Source organism: Papilio xuthus, unplaced genomic scaffold (genome assembly GCF_000836235.2).
Source record: "Papilio xuthus unplaced genomic scaffold, Pxut_1.1 DF826115.1, whole genome shotgun sequence".
In the NCBI taxonomy this organism is placed as follows: domain Eukaryota; kingdom Metazoa; phylum Arthropoda; class Insecta; order Lepidoptera; family Papilionidae; genus Papilio; species Papilio xuthus.
In genome coordinates this window covers 583,067-608,662 of record NW_013532534.1, presented here as the reverse complement: position 1 = coordinate 608,662, position 25,596 = coordinate 583,067, and the positions used below count along the sequence as shown (strand labels likewise).

Sequence of the window (25,596 nt, the reverse complement as noted above, 5' to 3'; positions counted from 1 at the left end):
CATAATATCACTTTTTAAGTAAAACATTTTAAACTTTTGAAGTTTGTTTTAATTCCACATAACCTTAACAACGGTCATGTTTATGCAATTAATAGTTGTCGCCTTAATACTACGACTTAAAATTTAATAAGTAGCCTATGTGTTCTTCCCGACAATGTTCTACATCTATGTTAAATTTTACCGAGATCCAAGCAGCTTTCCCGGAGATACAATCCATCCATACAATCAAACATTCGCATTTATAATATTAGTAGGAAGTAAGTCAAAACGACGTTTATACATAGAATTCCAAGAATGTGACATCGTTGTCGTTGGTAAGGTACGGTTATGGTAAGGTTTACTAAATGCAAGTGGGACCAGCAACGGTCTTAGTTCTACTAACGGCCTAAGTTTTATTTCTACTGCGTCCACTTTTTTTACCATACGTTTAGGGAGCCTTAACAGGGTTAAATGAAACTGTGTAATTCGCAGACCTATGAAAACCCTTTATCCAGCGTCCTGGGCAGTCCCCCAACCGCGCCCCACACTAACGAGGGTATCGAGTCTGGTCAGTCGTAATGTCAGCCCGGTTTCTTGTTTATTAAAAGAAAAATAATGGATACAGTAAGTGGTCAGAGTCGACTTTCACAACTATCTCTTGACTTCGGTGATACTAATTTTGGAGCGTTTATCAAAATAAAATAAATATTTCTTTGAACTTTGTCTTTTAGTTTATTATTCTATTCATATACTTTAGAGTTTTTTGAAGTATTTGAACAGTCATAAGCCTTTATTTATTTTCACTGGTTCTTAAAAAGTATGTATTCAGTTCGAAGTTAAAGAGTAGGTACTGACTACTGACTTACTTTTGTTTCTTGACCGACTTTTATTGTATGCGGCATTTGAGTAGCTTCTATAAGGCTTTTGAAGTTTTAATTGCGGCAGAGCTAATGAAGCAATTGAAAATGGCTCGGTTACAAGCATTCCGGTACAAAATGCCCTATGTATCGCTCGCCTGACACAGTTGGAAACGCGAGGGCGGCTAAGGCGGGCGGAATTTATGTTTTCCCTCCGATTTTAAGCAGTACTATCGTAATATTATTAATTACATTTTAAGTAATATTGAACTAAATGTTATTTTGATTTTAATTTTAGTAAAACAGTTAATATAAAAATGTTGTTTCTAGTGAAATAGGTGAGTGACCTTTCTTTGTTTGCCGTGTACAGCCAAGTCGATGTAATTCGCGGATCCTTTGTTTGTTAAATGTAAAGAGGATTTAATTAGATATAAAACAATGTATTAAACATGATTATTTTGTTTAAAATTGTCATGTTTTTTTAAGTTAAAAAAATTGCTAAGTAATCTTATAGGTTTAAGTACATTAATTGAATATTATTTAATAAATTAAATCTGTACTTTACATCCAAGAGTTATCGAACCCTTCGTCTTTCCCAGACGTAGTTCATTCTATGTTCTAAATATAATTTTAAGTATAAATAAAATAAAGATTTATTTGAGATATTATTTCTGTTTAATTTTGTAAAATTTAAACATCATTAATACTTTTCTACGCCTATCAGAGGACGATGTTGCTGGTAGTTGTGGGTTTGTTGGCGAGCGCCCACAGCACCCCAGCGCCCTCAGTCGCGACGTGTGAGCGCGCTCCGCCGCACGCCCAGCCCGCTGACAGGCATTACAAGCTGAGTATTGCTGGTGATCCCGATTTATATCTACCTGGAGAACTGTACACTGGTAATACGTTATACTTACGTACATCTTTTACGTCTTTATGTAAACTGGTAGTAACCCATTGTTCGAAATTCGACCGCAATTCATAGTAAAAGATTTTTATTTTTGATTTAACACTGTTTTATGCCCTTCTCCACATTATATATGTGTCAAATTTCTTGTTCATCTGTTCCAGCAATTTCTTTAATATACCTTACCTTTTAGTTTAAAAATTGTTTAACGAGCGATACTTAATATCCACAATTTTCAGTATCTTTACATGGAGTAGATAGCGGCGAAGGCCCGACACCATTTACAGCTTTTACTATCTGGGCCGAAATTTACAAACAACACAACGAAAATGATAGTAAAGCCATCAATGATACAGTTAACACCACAAATCAATCGTTAGGCGTTTTTCAAGCTTATGATGCCCAAACTAAGCTATATGAGGACTGCAAACCAGCTATAGGCAATGCTACTGCTCACCCTAAAACTGAAATACAGGTTTGTTAACAGCATAATAGTTAGTTTTCCGTTTTATAAGATAAAAATAACATGAATAGAAATGTATTTTTTAGGTTATTTGGACAGCCCCAAAAACGACCTTAGACGGTTGCATTAGGTTATGTGCGCGAGCGTTTCTCGCGAAGCCAAAAAATGGTCTGGAAGAGCGATCATGGTCTGTGTTGGCGCGAAAGCTGTGTCCCGCGCCTGCCGCAACAGTCACCGGGAACCGACAGACTCCTATCGTGGAGCCGTGTTGTGCTTGTGATGAGGCTAAATACGAGGTAATTTTAAACAAAATGCTGTCTAGTTTATATCTTCCCTTATTGTGTCTACCTTCTTTCTATCTTCATTTTTGTCTAGGTGACATTTGAGGGATTGTGGTCTCGGAACACTCATCCCCGAGACTTCCCCCCGGAGGCGGCGCGTGCGCACTTCGGAGACGTGATCGGCGCGTCACACACAGCGCAGTACCGCGTGTGGCAGGAGGGTCGCTCCGCCAGCACGGGGCTACGGCGACTCGCTGATGATGGAGCCACTACTGCTCTGGAAAAAGAGCTTAAAGAAGAAGTAATAGTTAATTCTTAAGTCCTATCTCTTTTAAGAGTTTTATTTTTATTTCCTGTATATAGCTATACGCATTATTGTTAACAGAGCGATCACATAAGGACAATAATCAAGGCACGTGGGATATCTTGGCAACAAGTATCTAGCGGCGGTATACCGAGCACCTTCGCGGTGTTCCGAGTTGACGCAAAGCACCACCTAATGTCCCTCGCCGCGAAGCTGGCGCCCTCGCCCGACTGGATCGTTGGCGTCTCCGCGCTGGAACTCTGCAACGCCAACTGTACGTGGACCAGGTCTGCCACACTGCCTCTGTATCCCTACGACGCAGGGACTGATAGCGGCTTGAGTTACACGGTAAATGTTTCAATATGTATATTTTACGCCCACGACTATTATTTTAATTGTATACTCTAAATATCCCATGGTTTCAATCAGGCACGCCGTCAGCCAACTTCACCTCCGGCGCCGGTGCGCGCCCTGCGTCCGGACTGGCCGCGCGACCCGCGCTCCCCTTTCTACAACCAGGCCGGCGAGATGCGGCCTTTTGCACGCCTCAGGCTCTCACGACTGCGGCTCTACGAGAAGAGCTGCGAACCTACAGGTAATAATTTAAAAGCTATGTGCCAAAGCTAAAATGTTTCTTATTACTTAATGCCTCGCCGCCAGAGCCGATCGGGGAGCCAATACCCGAGGCCGGCGGGGGTTCGTGCGCGACGCAGGCGTGGGGCCAGTGGGGTCCATGCAGTACGACATGCGGCCCGGGTCGCGCCGCGCGCCAACGACACTATATATGGCCCGCGCGCGCGCTCACTGATGGATGCCGCGCCACACTCACCGAGTACCGCCACTGTAACGGCCCGAGAGCTCACTGCAGGTCTCTATCCGATTTAGTAACCATGGTATAAGGATAACGATATCACACTGTTATGGTATTTGTATTGTTAGGTTGATATCGGAGTACGAGGCGGAGCCTGCGGAAAGTCACGGGCCGTGTGCGGTGTCGTCATGGAGCGAGTGGTCGCCGTGCGAGGGTTGCGGCGTGCGCGCCCGCACCAGGCACTACGTGGTGCCGCGCGCCCGTAAGCGCTGCCACGTAGGCTACCGCGCCCGTACCGTGCTTAGCCAGGCTATACCCTGCGCCGCTGGACCTTGTAACAAGTAAGACTTCTTTATATCCTTTGTTGGATAACATATGAACATTGGGAGATGATAAATGTATATCATATAAGGTGCAGTTTATACAGCTATAACCTTTTGGTATTTTTCCAGACCTACCGGAAAATTTGTAAATGCAACCAACTTTGACTGGTTCTTCGTGGTAAGTTATTTTAAATAACTTAAGCTTGGGGATTTAGCTTAGAATCTCACGATTTTAAAGCTTAGGATATAACCATTTATTTAGGATGATCCCAGTTGCGAGTGTGAGGTGAGCGGGTGGGGAGAGTGGTCTCCGTGCTCTGCGCGGTGCGGGCGCGGGCGGCGTGTGCGCAGCCGACTGTATGTGGCGCAGGACTCGCGCGTGCAGCGACACCTAACACGTCGCCTGCTGCACGAGTGGAACCAGCGCTTTGCTCACATACAGGATCTGGTGAGCCGGTTGATAAGATGATTATATTCATTTTTATAGGAGAAGCGGATTCGAGCAGCGGATTGTCTACTGTTAACTGATATGACTTTCTTTTACATGCTACACACCAAGGGTACTGTAGACGTTGTTGTTCGTTAGAAAACATTTTTTATTGTTTTCTAGAATGGAGCTGTTATTATATTTGTTATGTCGTTGGTGTTTATTAGTTTTTATTTTAACTATTATACATACATATTGCTTGTTTTATGTTAGATAACTATAACTTGCACAGCAATAAGTAAAGTATGTATTATTTTACTTGTAGGAATCTGCTACGTTGAACATGACGGCCGAGGACCCCGAGGTGGAGCGGCTGGTGCAAGAGCGGCTGGAGCAATGTCAGCTCACGCTGACGCAGCAGGAGGCTCTCTGCGACGGCGACGGCGACTGCCAACAAGTTGGAAAACCACAAGGTATATAGAATCTAAGATACCTTAGTTCATGTAGACTAGAAAGTTTGGCTAAGTTTGTTCGTGATAAGTGATAACTAACTAACTTTGACAAAAAATCGGTGATACGCAGACATCTGTTCGCTACCGGCGGCGGTTGGTCCGTGCCGTGGGTACGAGGAGCGCTGGTTCTATGACAAGGCGCGCGGCTCCTGCGAGCCCTTCGGCTTCACCGGTTGCGGCGGCAACACTAACAATTTCCGTACCAGAGACATGTGCCAGCGGCACTGCCAGCGTCCTCGCAATGCCACTGGTACGGAAACATATATAGTTAATTAAACGTATTCTTATTTTCAATTTGTGTGTGTTCTATCAATTGTGTGTCAAGTTTATGTCAGATTCACACGTATCCAAATCCAGAAATTAATCCGTTTTATGGAAACATAATCGCTTTTCCGCGAAGCACATGTCCTCTATATTATAGCTAATAGCGACAGATCTTGGAGAAAGTGGTATGACAACACTTTCTTTACCATTCATTTTCTATGTTTTTTAATCCCATTTTAATTTTTTTGAGAACTTCGGACTTGTGGAATTTAAACGGTTTAAAATAATATGTATTTGGTCTGCTTCTAGTTAAAGCTCAACCTGTTAACGTCGAAACGATACTATCTAAAAAATTGAAGCCAACTCCATCCCGTGAGGACAATGAAGTAATGGTGAATGACAGACCAGCACTTGGTAAGTAAAGTTTTCTAATACTTGTCAAGGTCACTGCCAATTTATTCCTCTAGTAAAAGGCGACAAACGAGCAAGCAGCCTCCTGAATTCACCAAAGTAGTGTGCGTGCTTTACGTCCGTTTAATGGACAGAGTAGGGGACGAACAGAAAGGGAATATGACTGTATTTGCTTAATTAATAACGTAATCATTTTGTCCGACATGGATAAAATTATTTCTATTAAAAGTACTAAGATATAAACACCTCAATCTATGTGGAATATGGACGAGCGAATAGCTTTAACTAAATTTATGAAGGAAAAATATATGTATATTTTTTGTTGTAGTTAATGTGGACTGTGAGACTGGTCCTTGGCTGGGCTGGAGCGACTGCGTTGGCGACTGTGACTACGCTATTAAACTTAACTATCGTGTAATTGTGGTAGGTTTATTTATATTTACAACATTCATGAACATAATATTTCTTATATAACTGATTCCGTATTCAGTTTTATTTACACATAATGATTATTAGTGTGATTGGATCAGTTCGTCGTAAATAGATGTATGTATCTCACAGCTTTCTAATTCTTACAATCTTAATAATATTATACATGAATGTTACAATAGACCGATGGATGTTTGATAGAAGGTGTCTCTAGAATGACTCCACGCATCGCGAAATTTTACACATAGGCTTTTTATTAAGTCGTTTTTTCTTAATCCCGCGCGAACAGAGTTACGGGCGACAGCAACTCTTTAATTTATCATTAATATACTTTATGGGTACTATTGATGCAGCAGACTGGTTCGGGAATGGGAAGACCGTGTCAGAAGTTGATAAAAAGCCGGACCTGCAGACCTGGACATTGTCGAAGACTTTTTGCTTTTACTAATAAAACTTCTTTAGAATGATATCGTAATAGATGATACTAAAATTATAATTGATAGATTTTATTGTTAAAAAGTAGTGTGACCTGTGTCCCTAATTATAAATAGATGTTTTAAAATATACTTAATAATATCCTAAGAGAAGTTTACATATTATATTTTTCTTCTTCTTCTGCTAGCTCTACAGCCCTTTGTGGGCCTTGGCTTGGTCCAGCAACTACATACTACATATAATATTGGTAATAACTAAATGATTATTCTTGTGGAATTAGTGCATTTGTAAAATAGTAAGATTAATTGTTAAATACTGTTCTTCTCTTACTAAAAGTTGTAGAAAATCTGTTCAATTCAAACCATAATCAAGGAAATTGAGTATAAATAAAAAACAAATATTGTTAAAATATTTTTAATATCTAAATCGAAAACAAACTTCAACAAAGCTTTGTACATAGTTTATAATTAATAATTCGTCAACATCATGTTATTAAGACGATTATAAAATATTTGAACACGTTATCAAGTTTTTAACAAGCAATTTTATTTAATACTGCCTGCTAGGAACATCACAGTCTTATTTATATTTAAAATAAATTTACATTTAATTACAAACGTTAAGAAGAAACGTTTAAAAGTTAAGGCGCATTTGTCCACTCCTTGGCGTCTTCGCCTGAGAGTGGAGAGTGGGCCTAGCATGAATATTTGTGACAATCTGTATTAAAATTTGTGCCCCTACCGGTCGTAAAGTACACCAACTAATCACATGCAAATGACATATTTTCTCGATGATGTTACTCGTACCTAGGCGGGTGTCGCAATTCGTGCTAGGCCCTCATATGATTACTTATATAGACATATACTGTTATCCTTTACATTTTCTTTGAATAAACTGAGACAACAATATGTATATATACAAGTTTTATCCCTGTTGAAAACCAAAGTTAAATGTTTTATTAAGCAGTTCGCTTAAGTTTCAAGTTATTGAACACAAAGAAAAGTTTTTCAATTCTTGTATTACAATGATTCCTAAATTACCATAAGTAAATAAAGAAAAATAATAATTCTTTTTTGAAATTTTGTAGGGTCTTATTATTTTTAAATAAATTTATTACGACATATTTAAAAAAATGTTTCTGAAAGTAGTTTTCAAGAAATTTTTTAAAGTCAATTTGTACTTTCTTGTGTATTAAACATTTTTTTAGTAAAATTCGTCGCTAACGAACTGTTACTGTAAATTTTCACTATCGAAGCACTCGTAGAAATGAAATAGTGTTATTTCTGTTTTCACAAAGAGAATAATAAGGAGAAAAAATGTATTCTGGCAATGAAAACTAAGTATTACTATTATTGATTGATGCCCGATTTACATTATTCCGGTCCAGCGGTGTTAGATTACAATTGAAGAAATATTGGTGTAATAAGTTAAAAGCTTGTGATTTTACATTTTTTCTATTGTATTACGTGTTATATAAATACTAGTTTAATGGAGCCAGATAATTGGCACTCAAATGAAGCTATAACTGTGATTGATAAATATTTAGCTCTTGAATTAGGAACAAATAGAGTAGACCAGTTTAATCTCATGTAGTGTTTATTCATTCTTTGAAGCACTAATTTTATGTATGTAAATAAAATTGATTTCTCTACATTTCTCTCATTTTGCAATACCTAGTTTTAAACTGTTGTCAAGAAGACGAAGTGTTCGGCCATTTTCTATTTATATGTATATTTAAAAAAAAATATATATATTTAAATCTCTGAGTCTTAATACTATTACCTGACTGATTTTACACTGACCCACTCAAGTTCAAAGTTGCTAATCACAACAACTGGTCTCACACCAGTAATACATATCCTCACATTTCTAAATAGATATATTGACCATTTGTCACATCATTTATCACATCTAGAAAATGGTTGCTAACTCGAGAAAGGTTGCCGACCCCTGTCTAAGACTATAATCTTGTTGACGTATAGTGACAGCGCGGCAATGCCACGGTACTCTTGATTTTTTATTCACTTTCACTGACTCGTAGAGCGTGGGTATAATATTAGCTCGTAAATAGAATACACTCGTACTGTGTAAAAGTTCTTTGGTTGGACTAAAACTAACCTAAAATTATTTTAATCTTAACATTAGTTTAGAAAATGCAGTATTTTAGTACCCATTGAGCTTGGCGCTTTTTACACTCAACACTTTCGTGTCTTAAATGTAAACGAATCACTTTGTTTTGTGCCATTAAATGCGCGTAATGACAGGCTTGATAGGTGATGCGCAACATCGTGGTGCGATGCACTCTTTTGCGCAAGGACAGGAGCAAGCAGTGTTTGCAAAGTCCACTAACGCCTTTCTCTCTTCTTCAGTACCTGTGAAAATTGATATTTAATTAGTTGTCTACATTAATCAAGTCAAGTCAGCAACAATTTACTTCAATCTTACTTATATCTTATTAATATTATAAATGTGAATGTTTGTTATGTATCTCCAGAACGATTCCAGATTTTCATGAAATTAGGTATAGATGTAGAATACAGTCTAGAAGAACTCATAGGCTAATAACTAAGTTTTTTATTCCTCCTGAACGGAGTCGTGGGCGACAGCTTGTGGTGACATGTCTTAAAAGAGCCAGTTGTTTTGTTTTGTATTTGTAGATCACATGATTCTTCGACGTATTGTAATTATACGTCTATCTATTCTCTGAATTGTTATCGCGTGAACTACTTTTTTCTTGTATCGGGCCTTTAAAAACCTAACTTTTCTCCTTATTTGCAATTCACGTTTAGTCGTTTTATTGTTTTACTAATATTATTTATAATTTAAAATTAAATATTGCTGACTATTTTAAATATTTACTTACCACTAATTGACGTCAGAGTAAATTCTGGCTGCAGAGTTACTAGACCGATTCCATGACGTTTAAACACGTCGCAGACTAATTCAGAATTTCGCAGGTAGTCCTGAAAACAGTTAAAATTATTTGCTAGAAAAAAAAATACTGAATTATTTTATAAATAAAAAAGAGTCACCTATGTATATCGGTAAAAAAAACTTACGCCGAACTCTACGAAATAATCAGTATGATTTTTTGAGCACTTCCTTCGTTTTTTTATTTGGTTAAGGAGTGTCTCATTGTGATAACATGACAAGGTTAAGTTAGTTAGTTTTGATATAAATGCCGTATTTTACCAATAGGTATCTAATGTTTTGATACGAAAATTTTCGATATTTTTAACCGTTTCGGTCTTATAACAGTTTTTTAATATTTTTATGAATTTGAAGCATCATGGAATTTTTTCAAGAAGTCATCGTGTCGAAGTCAAATTTTTAATGAAATTTATGTAATTTTAGACAAACGACTAGTCTTCACTTATATCGCCTAATCACCATTAATATATGATGCATTACATACAGAAATAGTGTAAGCACATAAAAACAAAGTTTAGCATGGTATGGGCATACATTAAATCTGAAGTGTTACCATGCAAGGAGTAAACAAATAGTAAGAGCATGAAAATATAGATGCATGAAACATGACATGATTAAGTGAGTGACAACGGAATCAATCTGGAATAAAAAAACCTATTAAACTGAACCCATATAGATTAATATAAGGGTTACATACTTCATGTGAGCTGTAGGAGATGTGTGCGGTGGCAACGATCTTGTCGCGATGCAGCTGCCACACATGCAGCTCGTGTATGGCCAGCACGCCGGGCACGCGTAACGCCGCTGCGCGCAACTCACACGCGCCCACACCCTCAGGCACTGTCTGCAGCAGCACCAGACCCGCGGAACGCACTGTAAGTACAACAGATACCTATTACTGCGATACCCGCGGGTAATGTAGATATGTGGGCATCACGAAGAAATCATAAAATACAAGAGCTATTGCATGATTGAGCTACGGATATTGCAAAATTCTTGCATGACGTTAATAAACTAGAATAAAGTAGATGGTGGTACAGTTACCGGTTTTTTTATGTTTTAGTTTATCTACCACCTATTATTTCATGTTAAAGGAGTTGTTGAGTGCTGAATTAACATTCTGCCAAAGACGTGGCAGACTGGCTAGAACCTTTGCCTTTTTAGTTTAAAAAAAGTAGAGCAAAAAGAATCGCGCGGGAAGTGTGAACAACAGGATGTAGTCCCTAATAGTGCCGTTAAAGAAAGTTTTTAAATAGTCCTTAATAAAGGTTTTTAAATTTCTCAGGCTAACTGAATCAAGTAATGTATTATCAGGTAGTAAAGTATAAAATGCATAATTACAATGTAACACGCAATGTTATGTAACGCTGTTATGCTTTCTCGTCATAAATCGTTGTATCGTTTTCTAACGGGGTCCAGCATTGTTCTAAACGCCATAGCGCCCTTGTAGCGTTACCATTTTATAAATAATAATTGTTGTATAATTAAGTAGTTTACCAAGTTCATTCATAATTGTTATATAACTGTGCATAGTTTTTATCGTTCAAACTTATACGGCAACTGCAGCATTTCGATAATCCCATTTTATCGTATGTAAATAGTTTTAGTATAAATACAAATTTAATAAAAACATTGTAGGCTATTGGTACATTCAAGAGCCAGACCCAAAACGAGATGGAAAGATATAGTGGTAAAAGACATGAGTTAGTGCCAAATCTCAGACGTAGATGAAGAGACAGAGCGAAGTGGAAGAGACTGGGAAAGCTGATCCCAACTCCTTGTACGACGCAAGCTAGGCAGAGAGACAGAGATTGTAGGCTATTTATTGCTCCATCTATTTACCGTCTGTTTTTTAGACAAAAATCTCTGTATAAAACATATCGTCAACCCTGTCAATCTTTGATGAAATTGTTGTTAATTTGATAACAATATTTTTTACAGATACTTTGGTCTCAGAAACCCACGGTTAGTAGGCAACTATAACTTCAGTGGCCAATTGAGGAACTCAGTTGGTTTCATGTATCGCTAAATACATATATATAAATTTGTTCTTGATGTAAGGTTTTTTTTCAATGAAAAGCACACTGATCTGTTATTGTGCAGTAAAGCGGAAATTCAATTCTTACATTTTTATAACCTTGGAAATCTATAGAAATATTTTAATAAATCGATATCATTCTCGATTGAAATTGTATCAATCTGTATCTGTATAAAACAATATTATGGTCAAACAAAACTGACGGAATGTATGAATACGTGAGAAATACGAAAGTCGTATTAAAACTTTGATTTGTTCTTATTCGTATTCACAAGAATTTCTAACATTTATTTATATCTGTGAAGAATACTTGAAGTAAGTAAATCAAATCCAAAGTATAACAAAAGAGGTTTCGTAGAAATACTTAACTATATTGAAGATTTTATTGGTAGAAGTTAATAATAAAAGCAATTTTAGCGTCCCAATGAACCGGACGCGGCCTGTTACAATCCTAGCATTATAATCGTGAGAGTTGTGAGTTGTCTGATGTTTGAATGAATGTTTATTATGTCAAAGCCACGAAACTGAATTCGATTATGCATGAAATAATGAATTAAATACGTAAAATATTCATTGGCTTAATTACATTAATTAGATATGGTGCTTAATAAACAAAAAAAAATGTTACTTGGATTCTTATCAAAAGAAATACTTATTATATCTGTTACTAGCTGTTGCCCGCGACTCCGTCCGCTTGGATATATAAAAATAATTAGTGTACCCCACCCATCCATCCATCCACATCACATCCGTCTAAACATTCGCATTTATAATATTAGTAAGTTAGATAAAAAGCAGCTCTTCAAAGCATAAATACGAATAAAAATAATTAAAAAAAATTGAATAAATAGTATCCTATGTCCGTCTCCTGGCTCTAAGATACCTCCTCACCAATTTTCAACCATATCGGTAAAGTTCTTGAGTTATAAATAGTGTAACTAACACGACTTTCTTTTATATATATTGGATTTAAAGCAAGAATTTGTCTTATGTACAAAGTAAATAAAGAAATTTTTTAACTGTTAATTTAGCATTACTTAAGAAGAATGGCAGTTGAAAAAAAATATGTATACGATAAACATACGGTTTTTGAATCTCATCCAAACGAAGCCGTGGGCATTTGCTTGTTTATATAATAAAAAAAAACAGTGTGAGGCAGTAGAAACTAATTTTGTTTTCAAAACATTCGTATGTTAGTGACTTCATATTTATGTAATTTGCGTACGAAACACACGCAAAGCGCTGTCTCCATGTTCATTTTTTTAATAATCATAAATCACGCGAAGATAAATGAGTTGCAGTCATTTCCTCGTACTGTCCGAAACGTATTGCAGACGAAAACTAAAAAACAAGGCTTCACAAAATCGCTACACGTAAAATGATTTAACCACATTTAAATGCATTGGCTACATCTTGTATTATGAGAAGGGTTAACAACCCTGGATTTATTTTGACACACAATTTGTAAAAATCAACGTAAGATTGAGTTGGGTAGAAAAACGTTTACTCTCCTTTTGACGTTTCTCTCGTCTCTTATCGCTTTAATTACATGAAATCCTTCATGTGATTTGGTTGGACAAATTTAATTTAAATGTTGACTTCGAACTGAAAGAGACGGTTCGTGGGATGAGGATGTAACCGTCAGTTTCCACTGTCGCAAGACATATAGAAAGTCATATTATTATGTCCGTTTTTCACAGATAGGATTATGATTTGTGCTGGTGTTTCAACAGTGTCTATTCATGATAATAATCTCTAATAAAATGGTATACTTACTGAATGGGTAGTTGCATATGACAAGAACTATAGCGGCGCACGCCGACAGCGCGGGGTCTGCAATGCTGGCCATCTGGGGCTCCCATTCAGTGGTTAGACCAGCGCCGATTGCAAACAGGCTACCTAGGTAAAGAACATTCATTTATTTATATTTTATCGCACAGAAAACAATCCAACACAATAAATATAAGCAAGAGAACGATGGAAAGAAACATACAAAATAAAAAAAATGTCCATCTTATTGCCAAAAGCAACTTCGGTTTCTACAATGTAAAAATGTTCATATTCTTAGTTTGCGGTTGTATATTTCTTAAATACTTATCTTACTTGAATTTATCTTAAGATAACTAAAGTATTATGAAAATCCAACATTATAAAAATATATAAACTAAAGTACGTTTTAACGCAATCATGTTTTGTACAATGGAATTGCTTCCGGTGATTTGTTTTTATAACTTTCTCCCTGTTTGTACGCGGCTCAGATAAGATTTTATATGTACGTCTCGACTAGTTTTCATTACCAATAAACCGTTCTACTGTTTACATTGTAAATAACAAGATTAAATAGATAGAAAAAGAGGTTCCTACGCATATGGTACAGCATACGGTATGTAAATATATAAAAACGTTAACTTTTTAATTATATAAATAGAGACAAGTCATTCATGAGACTGTCAATCAGCCATTATAATTAGTAAAGATCTAAAAAGAGAGGTATATGTTTGTATATAGAAACTTTTTCAGAGCTTAGACACAAGGCCTATTGATTTGAAATTTCCAATAGAGGTCTTAGTCTGTCACCTTGTAAGTGAGCCAAAAGCCTTTGTCGAAATTCATTCCTTAAATGTCTGTTAGATATAAAAGTTTGTATAGAGTGACTTTAAACTTGACACAACATTTTCCCGGACAATAAAATTACTATGTGCTTTATGCTTTGTTGTTCATACTTGCCATTTCAATGTTAAAAATAGGGTTAAAAGTTACCACACGCCAGGTCGAGGGAAAAAGGTAATTATAAAAGACGACGTATCTGCGATTCCAATTAATTTTTGCTTAATATTCTCCGATAACCGTTTTACATCAACTCGTTTGTCACATTCTCTTATTAAAATATAATATTATTATCATTATTGTAAACAATATTTCATAACATCGACGTATCGCAATGTATTTATAAATAGACATAATGCTTGTTTAATCTTTATATTATACTTTCGCTTTTGTTGGGTTCTGTTATTGTTTAACGTATTTTCACTATTTTTTATAAGGCATATCACGCTCACTTCTCGGCATAGGCCTCCCCCTATTTTCTTATGATATGATATAAATATATATTATATTATAATGTTATATTTTCTGTATGATAAAAAGCAATAACAATATAAAATAATAATATAAACTAGCTGGGAATTGAATACTGACCATTTTTTTTTAAATTGGGTACAACAGAAATATATTTTACATTAATAAAGTTTTCCTTTGCTGAATAACTTTCTTGAAACATAATTTTAGTACGTAATTTACATTTCATCTTTAAATAAATAAATTTTTTTACTAAATCACATACATTCATTTATAATTAATTATTAGGTAAATATTGTGTAAAAGACCTACTGACGATGTCGATAGGTGCGTGCGCCAACACTGGCTCTGCGGACCCCGTCTTGAGCACCACACCGCCGCCCTCCGTCATGCTCAGCCGGCGACTGTAGCTCAGCTCTCGTCCTATTAAACAACATCTTTAAATTCAACATTAATATAAAACTTCATTTGTTTTTTTTTAATAATTAACTTTTTGATTGTTGTATATTTATTATTACTTGAAATAATTAAATGACGATGAATTGAGCAAATGAAAATCGATAAAACTTTAAAACTGACTTCATAATTACTAGATAAGTTCAATGTTTTCTTCAACGGTATGTTTTATTTGTAATACTGGTAGCTTGTCAATGTTAAAATACAATCATTTATTTCCTGACACATCGTTTGCAAAATAGTCATTGTTTTCTAATTAACTCATAAATTAGTTATTTAGATTTTTGCGTTTTTGGCTTATTTTAAATGCCGTGTTGTATCGACGTTGCGTACCACGCACTAGGCGAGCTGGCCGCACGTGTAAACACGGGTTTATTTTTATAACACAGCTTGGCGCCGACAATGTGAGCACTACAGATATGTATTTTTATCATGAAATAATATCACGCCCGAAAATATCGCTAGTGTAGATACGCCTTTATCATTCCTCATATATTCTCACACATTTTTTTCATACTGAACATATACTAAATAATTATACATTAATGATTATAAGTACGTGCACTATTATTATGTGCACATTAGAGGTAGTGAGATCTAGAGATCTCTTTAGTGTGAACTAAAATTAACTAGTTATAAATAGCAATGACATCCATGTGCTTATTACTTTGAATAAAATGTGATTAGCCTATTGCTAGTTTCACACAAGGGTAGAGCAGCGAAGCTGAGCGGAGACACTGCAGTACTCCTATTCTTTGTACACACACTTACTATTAAACTACTATTGCTCTACATCATTATGTGTACTCAGACAATAGCTGTACTTCACTGTCTACTGCTCTGCCCCGTTGTTCTACTTTCGTTCGTAATGGTACTGAAAAATATAGCTATTATTACCAGCCAGCAACATGTAGTTAATAGTGTACAGCAAAAGCCCAAGAACAGCAGTGCCGATGATGACTTTAGGATATCTTGGTGGTTGTACATGGGACGAATGTACGCCGAGCTGCAGCGCGTTCACCACCAGAGAGAACGCGAAAGACGCAAACAGTACGTGTACAGATAGCCGGCCGACCACCTCAATACGCGCCCATCCAAATGTATTCCGTAGCCGACCTTCGCGACCCGCGCCTTCATCAGCTCGCTCGTACTGGGAAATAAAGCAATTATTGTTGGCATCAATTGCCGATACTGATATTTAAAGTACATAACAACATTTAAAGACATCAATGGCTTAAGATAATGCCGTTGCGGATGGAAATCTAACACTAGTAACAAAACAACAATCAACCATTAGTTTCTAGAGTATGTCGAATTAGGAAAGAATTAGTGATTTTATAGTTTTGGTAACATTATTTACTGTTGATCATATTTTATCAATTAAAAAAAAACAATCGTTTAATGTAATTACTTTGAATTGCTTCATAAACCGGATTAGACATTTTTGAAATACAACAAAAGAAACCGTAACATGAATTCTTGTAGATAGGATTTAAATTAACCAATGTTACATTCAAATTCCATGCATGGAAATAATACTAAAATTGTATAAGGTTAAGTCAACATATATTTTGGACATATTACCTAATTATTTGCCTATACTGGAGACACTTTCTATTTACTGTTAAGAAATTGAGGTCACATATAATTTGGATTAAAAACCATATTTAAAAATAAATTTATTGCTATTTCGTGGGCGTTATGTGACTTTCTTAACTAGTCTCTGGTCTTGTTTCCTACACAAAACATGTATAACGAGCAACAAAATTATCGAGAGGAGGTAACACAAAGCTATTTTGATTCGTATTGCTACCCGGAGAATCGTTTTAAAGGTAGATTAAATTATATCAGCATAGTACCTTGTATGCGAGCAGTGTAGTGATGAGCCCAAAGAGCCTACAGAGCGAATGGCAGGTATCAACGAGCAGGGTGGGCGAGTGTGTGACATAGGAGGCGAACAGCCTACCGCTGAAGCCGGTCACCGCCAGCAGCAACGCCAGCAAGGACCGCGGCGGCGGTAGCCACTGCAGCCACTCTTTCATCGCCATCTCTGTAAAACAATTATTTTAGTGTTGTGCCACAAGATCTGCAATGACGCAAAGCATCGCAATTGTTTAGGCAATTTTTGGAATACAACAACCTATCTTCTTTTTAAAGCACCATATTGGTTTGTTTATACGAAACTATGACTCTTGTTTACCTTACAAACTTGTTTAGGTCTAAATTCTTTCTTCGGGACCTTGCCTAAAGGGACTCCTTTTATTAATATATTTTAGTTAATTATTCGTTTTTTTTTTTATTTTTATTTTATATCATAGATTTAAGAATTTATGTAATTCTTTATAATTTCAATATCTTAATATCTTTTCCGTTTGAACTGTCCGATAACTTCATATTTTCATGTGACGATTCTAGTTCAATTGAAATTAAGTTACATCCGTTGATAAACATATCGAAAGTTGTTCAGCCACAAACACTAATCGAACACATAGTGGGTAGCTGAGAATGGTGCGTGCGGTGTTCCCAACTGGTTTGTTAATACCGCACCTTCCTTTACTTTGGATTACTGTACTTGGCTCTATATACCTTGAATATGTTACAAATGGAACATGGTTAGACCATGTCAGTTTCTTTTAATTTAATGTCATTATAATTAAAATGTTAACTGTTGCTGATATTTTTTGTGATAATTATCTTAATTTATAATGATACCTGATAAAAGAAAGGCATAGAAATATACTGGTCCGTAACTTCTTTTTTCATCAACAATTTATCATCAACTTTCGAGTATCACTTTAGTAAGATTTTGCACAACACCTTTAAATATTAAGAGAATTTAAATACCAGACATCCAAAAATACTCCATACTTATATCTTGAAAAGCAATAATTTTGAACCATAAAATTTGCATTGTTAATTATTTTAAATGCATTTATGCGTGTGGCATTCAAGCTTGGTTTATTTAGATTTTATCTCATTTAGATATCCATCGCTAAAGTATAATAAGTTTTTGCTATACTTTGCCTATCAAACATGTTAATAATTTAACAAAGCTAGCGATATTATAGTAGCAAGTTATGGTAAATATAAAATTGTTAGTAACATAGAAAACTTTATTGTTAGACATTAAACGTGATAGAAACAATCTAGGAAGTTTATCTTGGTTAGCATAATATTATTGTTATAGTTAGCAACTAGAGCTCGCATTGCCATGCCACGATGACACCGATATTCTGCTTATAAATATTTCTACAGTCAGGGACGTTTATTTACTTAGCATCCTTTCCTGATAAGCAAAGAAGGGGAAGAAAAGGGACTAAAATTGGGTTTCAGGCACGCATACTTATTAGACGAAATGCGAAATTGCTTCCACTTTATGCCTGTCTTTTTGTGGTCGTAGTATTTCACCGAGTAAGCCGACCAATTCATGTAACAAATGTTGTTTGCTGGCGCGAGGTTCAGTTAGTCAATTTTACGAAACGCAACTGCCAAATAAAAATATCACAACGATAAGGGCGTTATAGTTTTCATCGCGCGAACGAGTATTGCGCACAATATCGGATCGTATTTGGGTGATACGCAGTATTTGATAATTGTTACTATGGCTACAAATATCTACGTATGTAATTAAGTAGCACGTAAGTAGAAAACAATCCTTTATAAATGATAAATATATTTATAACATGCTTCTTTATTTAAAAGTAGTTGTCGCCCATGACTTTGTTCTTGTTGAGTGCAAAAAAAAATTAGTGGCCTACGTGTGCTTCTAGACTATGGTCTACATCTGTGCCAAATTACTTCGAGATCCGTTAAGCTATTTGTAAGATAAGTAGTAACAAACATCCGCCCATCTATCCATCCAAAGATTCGTATTTAATGTTTGTGATGATATATTTTTAAAACTAGAATGATAGAATTCGAACCCAAATATGTTTGATAATGTTGTCCTCCTACTAGTTGATAAAACTGCCGGCGAGTATCGCTCACGATACGCGTAGAGATAAAACATATCGAGGTAATGTTCACAATGTAACGACGACCAATCAATTTGTCAATAAAATATACAAACACTTTTACTATCATATTATTTATTTAACACTGTACACTTTCCAACTATCATTTTAGAATTAAGTAAATTTTACTGACCTCATATCAAGCCATACATTATAAACCTAATTAAATTGTTTGGTCGCCACGGTTGACTATGATCTCTAACTTAGGGTAGGTTCCGAGCCCCTTAGAGGGGACTTAGTTCGCTCCTGATGATGATGATGTTTTTATTTAGGTAGGTCTATTTAATGAAATTTCAAATCAAAAATAATTCTTTAAAAAAACATTTTGTTGAACAGAAAAATTACTAAATATTGCCAAAAGAAATGGTTATGGTAGCTTGATAAAACATTTATAAAAGAAGTACATTATTTGTTAACAGAAAAAAAATCACAAATTGACGAAACATAAATGGAATCGTATGCCGTAAGGGGTTAAAAGCCAACACTTTCCTATTTCAAATTAATAGAATTGAATACTAATATTATATGGGCTTATACATAAAAGGAGACTATTGCAAACGGTAGGCAGTAATACGTTATACGACATAATTGAGCAGGCAGTTTAAGGAAGACCGCATTCAACAGTAACAGCCAATCTCCGGCAATTGTGTGCATTGAATAAGTCTCACGATGCTCTATGGATCCATTCATTTCGCACAATCCTTATGACTTATCATTGTTTATTTTACTTAACAATTAATAGGCTTTAACGATTCACAATAGCTTAGTAATTTTTTATTACGTAATCCGATATATAGCAAAAATGAATTTAATCGGAATTACGATTTAAATAGCTAAACTTAGTTTAAAGAACTAAACGCTACTGCTACGTTTATAAATTTTTAATCGTCTCACATTTTTATGGCTTTCCTGAATTTGTAACCAATAATTTTAATTTCTCTTTATGATTATCTAGTTATGGTTAATTGAATCCGGAATTCAATCAAGTAACTATCCGATTTACAAGTTGAAGGAATGTTTAATTAAATACCGTTGCGGCAATGAATTTTTGTTATCATGATTTGCAAATAAAAATATTTCTAAATCACTAGTTAAAAAAAATTGTTCGATTTTGACTATCGAAAATCCCATAGGTTAAAAAAGTGTATAAGGTATATATTAATATAGTATAGGTAATCTATATATATATAAAAATCAATTGCTGTTCGTCGGTCTTGCTAGAACTCGAGAACGGCTGAACGGATTTGTCTTATTATATCTTGATCTTGAAATGTTCCTGGAGGTCTAGGGAAGGTTTAAAAGGTGAGAAAATTTGAGTAATTGCTGGGAAAATCCTAAGTACAGCCCTTTTCTTTTTCACATTTAAACATTTTCTAAATAAAATGTAGAGTCAATTTGAACTTTATTGACTATTTATGTTTTTTTAATTACATGCGGACGGAGTCGCTGGCGATAGCTAGTAAATACCAATAATCTTTCGTTGTATTTATTGATTTCAATAGAATGGGTCGTAACTAGAGCAAGCGACTATTTCCGAATGCTTGTTGTTGTAGAGTGAGAAAAAGCGTGTTCGGTTATTAGCCTATTTCTTTTTTGCGCCGATGAACTTTCAAAAACATTCCAATAATGTAGGTAACCAAACAGCGCAACTACATGCAAACTAGGACGCTTGTAATATGGTACACATATGATTTTGATTGTCATTGTTATGGTGAGTTTACATTTTTTGTATAATTAAAGATAAATAATTAAAATATTATATTGCTCTTTTCTACTCTTCAATAACTCAATCTTTAGGACAACTTTAATGAAATACAAAATCAGTAAATCTAATTTAGTGTTACCCTAAGAAAAAAATTGAGATTCTTCTGTAAACTGTATTTTTTTAAGAAGTAATTTATAAATGGGATTACATGATTTATAAATATCAGGTGATTTAATGATGTTTGTGAGAAAAAAAAGAGAAAAACTAGTGAGGAAATCCAGAGTAGGTGTTTTAAACTCTACGTTCGGATATCTAAATAGATATATGACGAGGCAGGTCAGTGAACTTAGGTCTTATCGAGTAACAAGAGTCTTAATGCTCAAGGTGTCGATACTCGTATATTTTATTTTTGAACAATCTAGCAGTTGTCGACCGCGTGCAAATGTTTGTATAATTTGATTCTGTCTTAAATAATTTCAGTGTTAAACGCCAAAATGGTAAACAAATACATGTATAAAGTTTTTCTGGATAAAAAATAGAGAAGACCAAGGAAATGAAAAAAAAGCCATACTAAAAACGATTTTGCGTCAATCAGCCATAGTTTCGTACATATTCATACTTTTCATGTGATTGACCACAATATACCATTTTCGTTTTAATTTTGCCGGTTTTCCGTTAAAGAATATACAATTGATCTTAATTTTAGTAAATGCGAGATTTCGTTTCGATTCAATGCACACGAATCTCAGATTTACTTTATTATTTCGAAAAGGTTGTCGCAAATGTTTACGGAATAAAAGAGCAACACAGATTGAGAAACACTGGCCTCTCTTAATCGTAATCTTGTTTACTTCTTTGCAATAAAATTTCGATCAAATTCTATAAACAAAGTTTGGTAGGAGTCTGGCTCGTCTGGCTCGTCTGGCTAGCAAAAACAGGAAAGTTTGACGAAAAAACAAGGGGAAGTATTAATATTCTTACTAGTGTTAATTTTTTAAGGATATTCATCAGTATCCTGCTATTTTCCTTACGGACTGCCTGCCTATTGTAACTCTTCAAGTTCAAGGCGATAATACAATTTACAATACACCATTTATTTTTTGTATAAAGGAGTGAACATTTGATTATGTATTGGTCAATTTTGAATTAAACTTATCAGCAACTAATATATTGTATTTAAGCTTATTTTAGACGCTTATCAGTCTGGCTGGGCGAGATATTTCCTAATCTCTATTATCAAAATAATTACAATATAATTAAAGCAATAAAAAGACAAATCAGCATTACGTTAGCATAAAATTTATCATTTGTTTCTTACTGCAAAAGTGATGTGTTTATTTATAACCAAAGCAGATGAGTGAAAACGAAAATGTCTAGGATGTGAATAAACGTAATTTGTTATTTTATATTTTGCTAATAACAAAGTTAAATGTAAATAAAAGTTTATTTTAAAAAAGATATTAAAGTTCTTTGTAAGCGATTTCGTGTTGTTATTGGTGTTTGAACTATCGGTGCCTTATCGCGCCTATTTCTGATGAAGTCAAATATTTTGTATCCGTGTTGGTATACTTATCGCTTTACTTATTGAACAGAAGTTAGTAACGACCAAATATTTTTTATCTTTATACAACTTATAAACATACTCCAATTCGCAAACCATTGTATGATATATTATCGGTGAATAAAAATTTTAAACTAAAATATTTTGGTTTCCCTTTTATTTGTAATTTACGAAATAATATCATCTCATACAACATGTCATAATATACTTCAATTTTTTAAAAAATATTCATGATTCGTAATTGATAACGGGATAGTTGTTAATATCTATTTCCTGTGTCCACAGAATAAAAAAAGTCTTTGAAATAAAAAGATTTAAAAGGTTGTCAGAAAAAAAAAATTAATAATATCTACTCACCGAATTAATTAGCTAACTTTTCACGGGTTAAAATAAAAGCAATCCTTGTCACAACACTGTTTAGTAAACACCAGGCACATAGCAGTTGTATAATATTGTTTATATTTTTGTTAACGTGCGGTACAGAAGAGCTGCGCCCGCGCCGCAAGCCACAAGCCGCACCGATTGTCGACTGACGCTTGCGTGAGCGCGCGCGTTCTTATCGACCAAGTTTTCCCGCCCGATAACAATGTATTAACTCGAGACCCGCCAATAAAAGCTTACCTTTTGACAGATATTTTTTCTTACGCTGCAACAACGCATTAGATTAAAAGCCACTTCTCAAGGCGACTACTCTATCTATATCTCACTCTGGAACTAAAATAAAAGAAAACTTGGCTCACACATTACAAGCAACTTTGTAAGAAATGGGAGACTATCAAACTTACGTTTGTGCATTATCGGAATTTGTTACCTTAAGTTTAGCTTAAAAAATATAACTTTCAACTTCTTAATCGTTATTAGTAGTTTGGATTGAGTGATTGATATTTAGAGGTTAAATACAATTTATTTAAAAAGTATATAACTTACAAACGAAACAAAATTTTAAGGTCGCGCAAACCTTCGCAGAAGTTTAGAAAAAATATTTTCATAAACTTTTTACTAACTTATCATAGAGTAAGCGGAAAAATAGATTAGATTGAGTTAGTCATTTATATTTAATTCATCATATATATTAATGAAAAAGTAAGGAATTAATAAAATATTTCAAATGTAAAAAGACAATGCAAAACATTTACTATAACTAATTTGTTTACAGTGATATTAAAAGATATCAGGTCACGGACGTTGTAGCAGCGATATTTCCGTAACAGTCATGTCTCAAAATATCATCTCGCTCAATTAATTTTACGCCTTGAACTGAATTCTATACGATCAAATTATACTTTTACAAAATTAAATTTTCATAAAATTGAACTCTTCAATATACAAACAGATCTGTATAAATATAAGTATTTATAATATTCAACTACGCTTAACAATATCATATTAACATTTTAAATGCTAATGTTTATCCAAACTTTAGATGGAAGCATGGATGTTTCGTTAGAAGATATCTCAAGAACGGCCGCAAAGATCTAGCTGAAATATAGTATGGATATAAAACACAGTCTGGAAGAACACACACGGTTCATGTTTGATTCTTTATATATTTACTCAATAACTCCGCAACGGTTTAACACATTTTATTGAAATTTGGTGTAACATAGTCTCGATAACAAATGGGATATATTTCACCTTTTTTTTAATTCTGTGCAGACGAAGTGGGATGCAAAAGCTAGTTGTCAATAAGATAATGAACAAACAAAAGAATGGTAACTGTTATTTGATGTACAAAGGGCCATTTTCTAGATAAATAATAAGATGTCAATAAGCAGTCATTATGCGCTTGGAGATAATGGTATGATATCATTTTCATTTGAATGAATGAAAAGATATCGTAATTATACTAATTTAATGGATACAAAAAATGATGGAAGTCCAAACCAACAAAACTTAGAATGTTTAATGGTAGGTTATTAGGGTGTTTAATTTATTGGCTGTTTCTCTAACACTGTTTTTAAAGGTCTCTAAATGTACGGCAATAATATTTAACATATCTACGATATTGTTAACTTTAGGGTTTCGTACCTCGAAAGGAGAAACGAAACCCTTATAGGATTATGGTTGTCCGTCCTCCTGTCTATCAAGCACGTGTGGAGGTATTAAGCTGGAATTTATATCTTCTTCAATTTCTTTTTTTTTTAGGGTTCTGTACCTCATAGGAAAAAAACGGAACCCTTTGAGGATCACTTTGTTGTCCGTCCGTCAGTCTGTCAAACACTTTTTTTAACTTGGACTTTGTTGTAACAATTGCCGCGACAGCGAAGGTCTACCACAGTCAAGTAAAACAGTATAGTTATTCTTGGATATAGTAGTGTTTAGTAATTCAAGATATCAAAATAAGTTCACATCATTTTCATGTTTATTTTATGCTCACGGCCATGAGTAATTGCAAGTCCTTAGGTATTTTACCACGAGTCGATACCCGTGAAGCATGTGGCCGGAGAACAATAAGGATTCTTTAAACGCTTGTATGCATTTCGCATGCGACCAATGGCCGCCATTGCCATGACTTATTGGCGTTTTGAATTATACCTTGCAACTGTAAACTGTACACATTCACACATCATATTATATTGAATATTGTTGTACATAAATAATTAAAAAAAAAGAAGTTTATAAGTTATTTATTAATGTAAGATGAAGATACAAATGTATTTGCAATAAATAGTTCATTCTAAGCTATCGTAATATGTGTAATGATGATTGGTGTACTGTGTAATTAACTTTGGGGTTTGAATTAAAACAAAAGATCTAACTTTAAATCGTTTCTAATCGTATTTATATGTCGATTTGATAAACATTTTTTCGATATGTTTTTATAATCATTAATCTATATTTAAACTACTACATATTGATAAAAATGAAGTGTCTGTATGTAATATCGAAAAAAATATTTCGTACATATAATGTATTTGCGTAGCTGATAACGAAAAGTCAATTTTTAAAATTTTTATCTGTCACAAGGCTGCGTTTGTTCCGGTTAATCTCCGGAACTGTTGGACTGATTTTGACAGAATTTGGACGGGATGGTGGCTGATGCACGAGGGCATACTCTAGGTAACTACTTTTTTATTTCTGTGCCGATAAAGTCGCGGGTAATCGCTAGATAGTTATAATATAAACAGGCGTATGATCATCGATTATATGAAGGGACAAACATAAATATGATGGAAGATAAGAAATGTTATCCTAATGTTGGTAATGGGTGTAGCCTTGAAGGATCAGATAAATTTATTGGTTTTGTGCAATTCACACAACTCCTAATCGCTGTTTTCGGGCAAACATGTTTGATAGCCGATATTTGATAGATAAATGATATCATGGTGTGGAATAATTTCGATTAACCTTGGTTGTGCTGAAACTTTATTCATAGCAACATAATAAAACCTAAGCATAAATTATTTGAGCGTC

At 34.6% G+C, this 25,596-nt stretch overlaps 2 protein-coding genes across 2 annotated transcripts; one reads left to right on the top strand and one right to left on the bottom strand.

Moving 5' to 3' along the window:
• Nucleotides 1-1,140: 1,140 nt before the first annotated feature.
• LOC106123215 (spondin-1) lies at nucleotides 1,141-6,501 on the top strand. Its single transcript, XM_013319446.1, has 16 exons — nucleotides 1,141-1,174; nucleotides 1,561-1,732; nucleotides 1,980-2,215; nucleotides 2,290-2,499; nucleotides 2,579-2,785; nucleotides 2,870-3,136; nucleotides 3,218-3,383; nucleotides 3,449-3,656; nucleotides 3,728-3,940; nucleotides 4,052-4,100; nucleotides 4,185-4,370; nucleotides 4,675-4,822; nucleotides 4,932-5,111; nucleotides 5,435-5,539; nucleotides 5,865-5,959; nucleotides 6,319-6,501. The coding sequence occupies exons 2-16, from the start codon at nucleotides 1,567-1,569 to the stop codon at nucleotides 6,430-6,432; spliced, it is 2,550 nt and encodes an 849-aa protein (XP_013174900.1). The 5' UTR covers nucleotides 1,141-1,174; nucleotides 1,561-1,566; the 3' UTR covers nucleotides 6,433-6,501.
• A 1,643-nt stretch (nucleotides 6,502-8,144) lies between these two features.
• ZnT77C (Zinc transporter 77C) lies at nucleotides 8,145-22,710 on the bottom strand. Its single transcript, XM_013319936.1, has 8 exons — nucleotides 22,540-22,710; nucleotides 16,763-16,953; nucleotides 15,801-16,053; nucleotides 14,760-14,870; nucleotides 13,146-13,268; nucleotides 10,029-10,204; nucleotides 9,264-9,363; nucleotides 8,145-8,772 (listed from the first exon to the last, which is right to left on the bottom strand). Exons 2-8 carry the CDS (start codon nucleotides 16,949-16,951, stop codon nucleotides 8,645-8,647), a joined length of 1,080 nt encoding a protein of 359 aa, XP_013175390.1. The 5' UTR covers nucleotides 16,952-16,953; nucleotides 22,540-22,710; the 3' UTR covers nucleotides 8,145-8,644.
• Nucleotides 22,711-25,596: the final 2,886 nt, after the last annotated feature.

Bases quoted from the DNA above. Each gene is read 5' to 3' on its own strand.
- LOC106123215 (XM_013319446.1), top strand. From the start codon at position 1,567: ATGTTGCTGGTAGTTGTGGGTTTGTTGGCGAGCGCCCACAGCACCCCA. The intron at 4,371-4,674 runs GTGAGCCGGTTG...TTTTACTTGTAG, and splicing joins TTGCTCACATACAGGATCTG to GAATCTGCTACGTTGAACAT. The intron at 4,823-4,931 runs GTATATAGAATC...GGTGATACGCAG, and splicing joins ACAAGTTGGAAAACCACAAG to ACATCTGTTCGCTACCGGCG.
- ZnT77C (XM_013319936.1), bottom strand. From the start codon at position 16,951: ATGGCGATGAAAGAGTGGCTGCAGTGGCTACCGCCGCCGCGGTCCTTG. The intron at 16,054-16,762 runs GTACTATGCTGA...TTTATTTCCCAG, and splicing joins CTACACTGCTCGCATACAAG to TACGAGCGAGCTGATGAAGG. The intron at 14,871-15,800 runs GTAATAATAGCT...GTTGTTTAATAG, and splicing joins TAACTACATGTTGCTGGCTG to GACGAGAGCTGAGCTACAGT.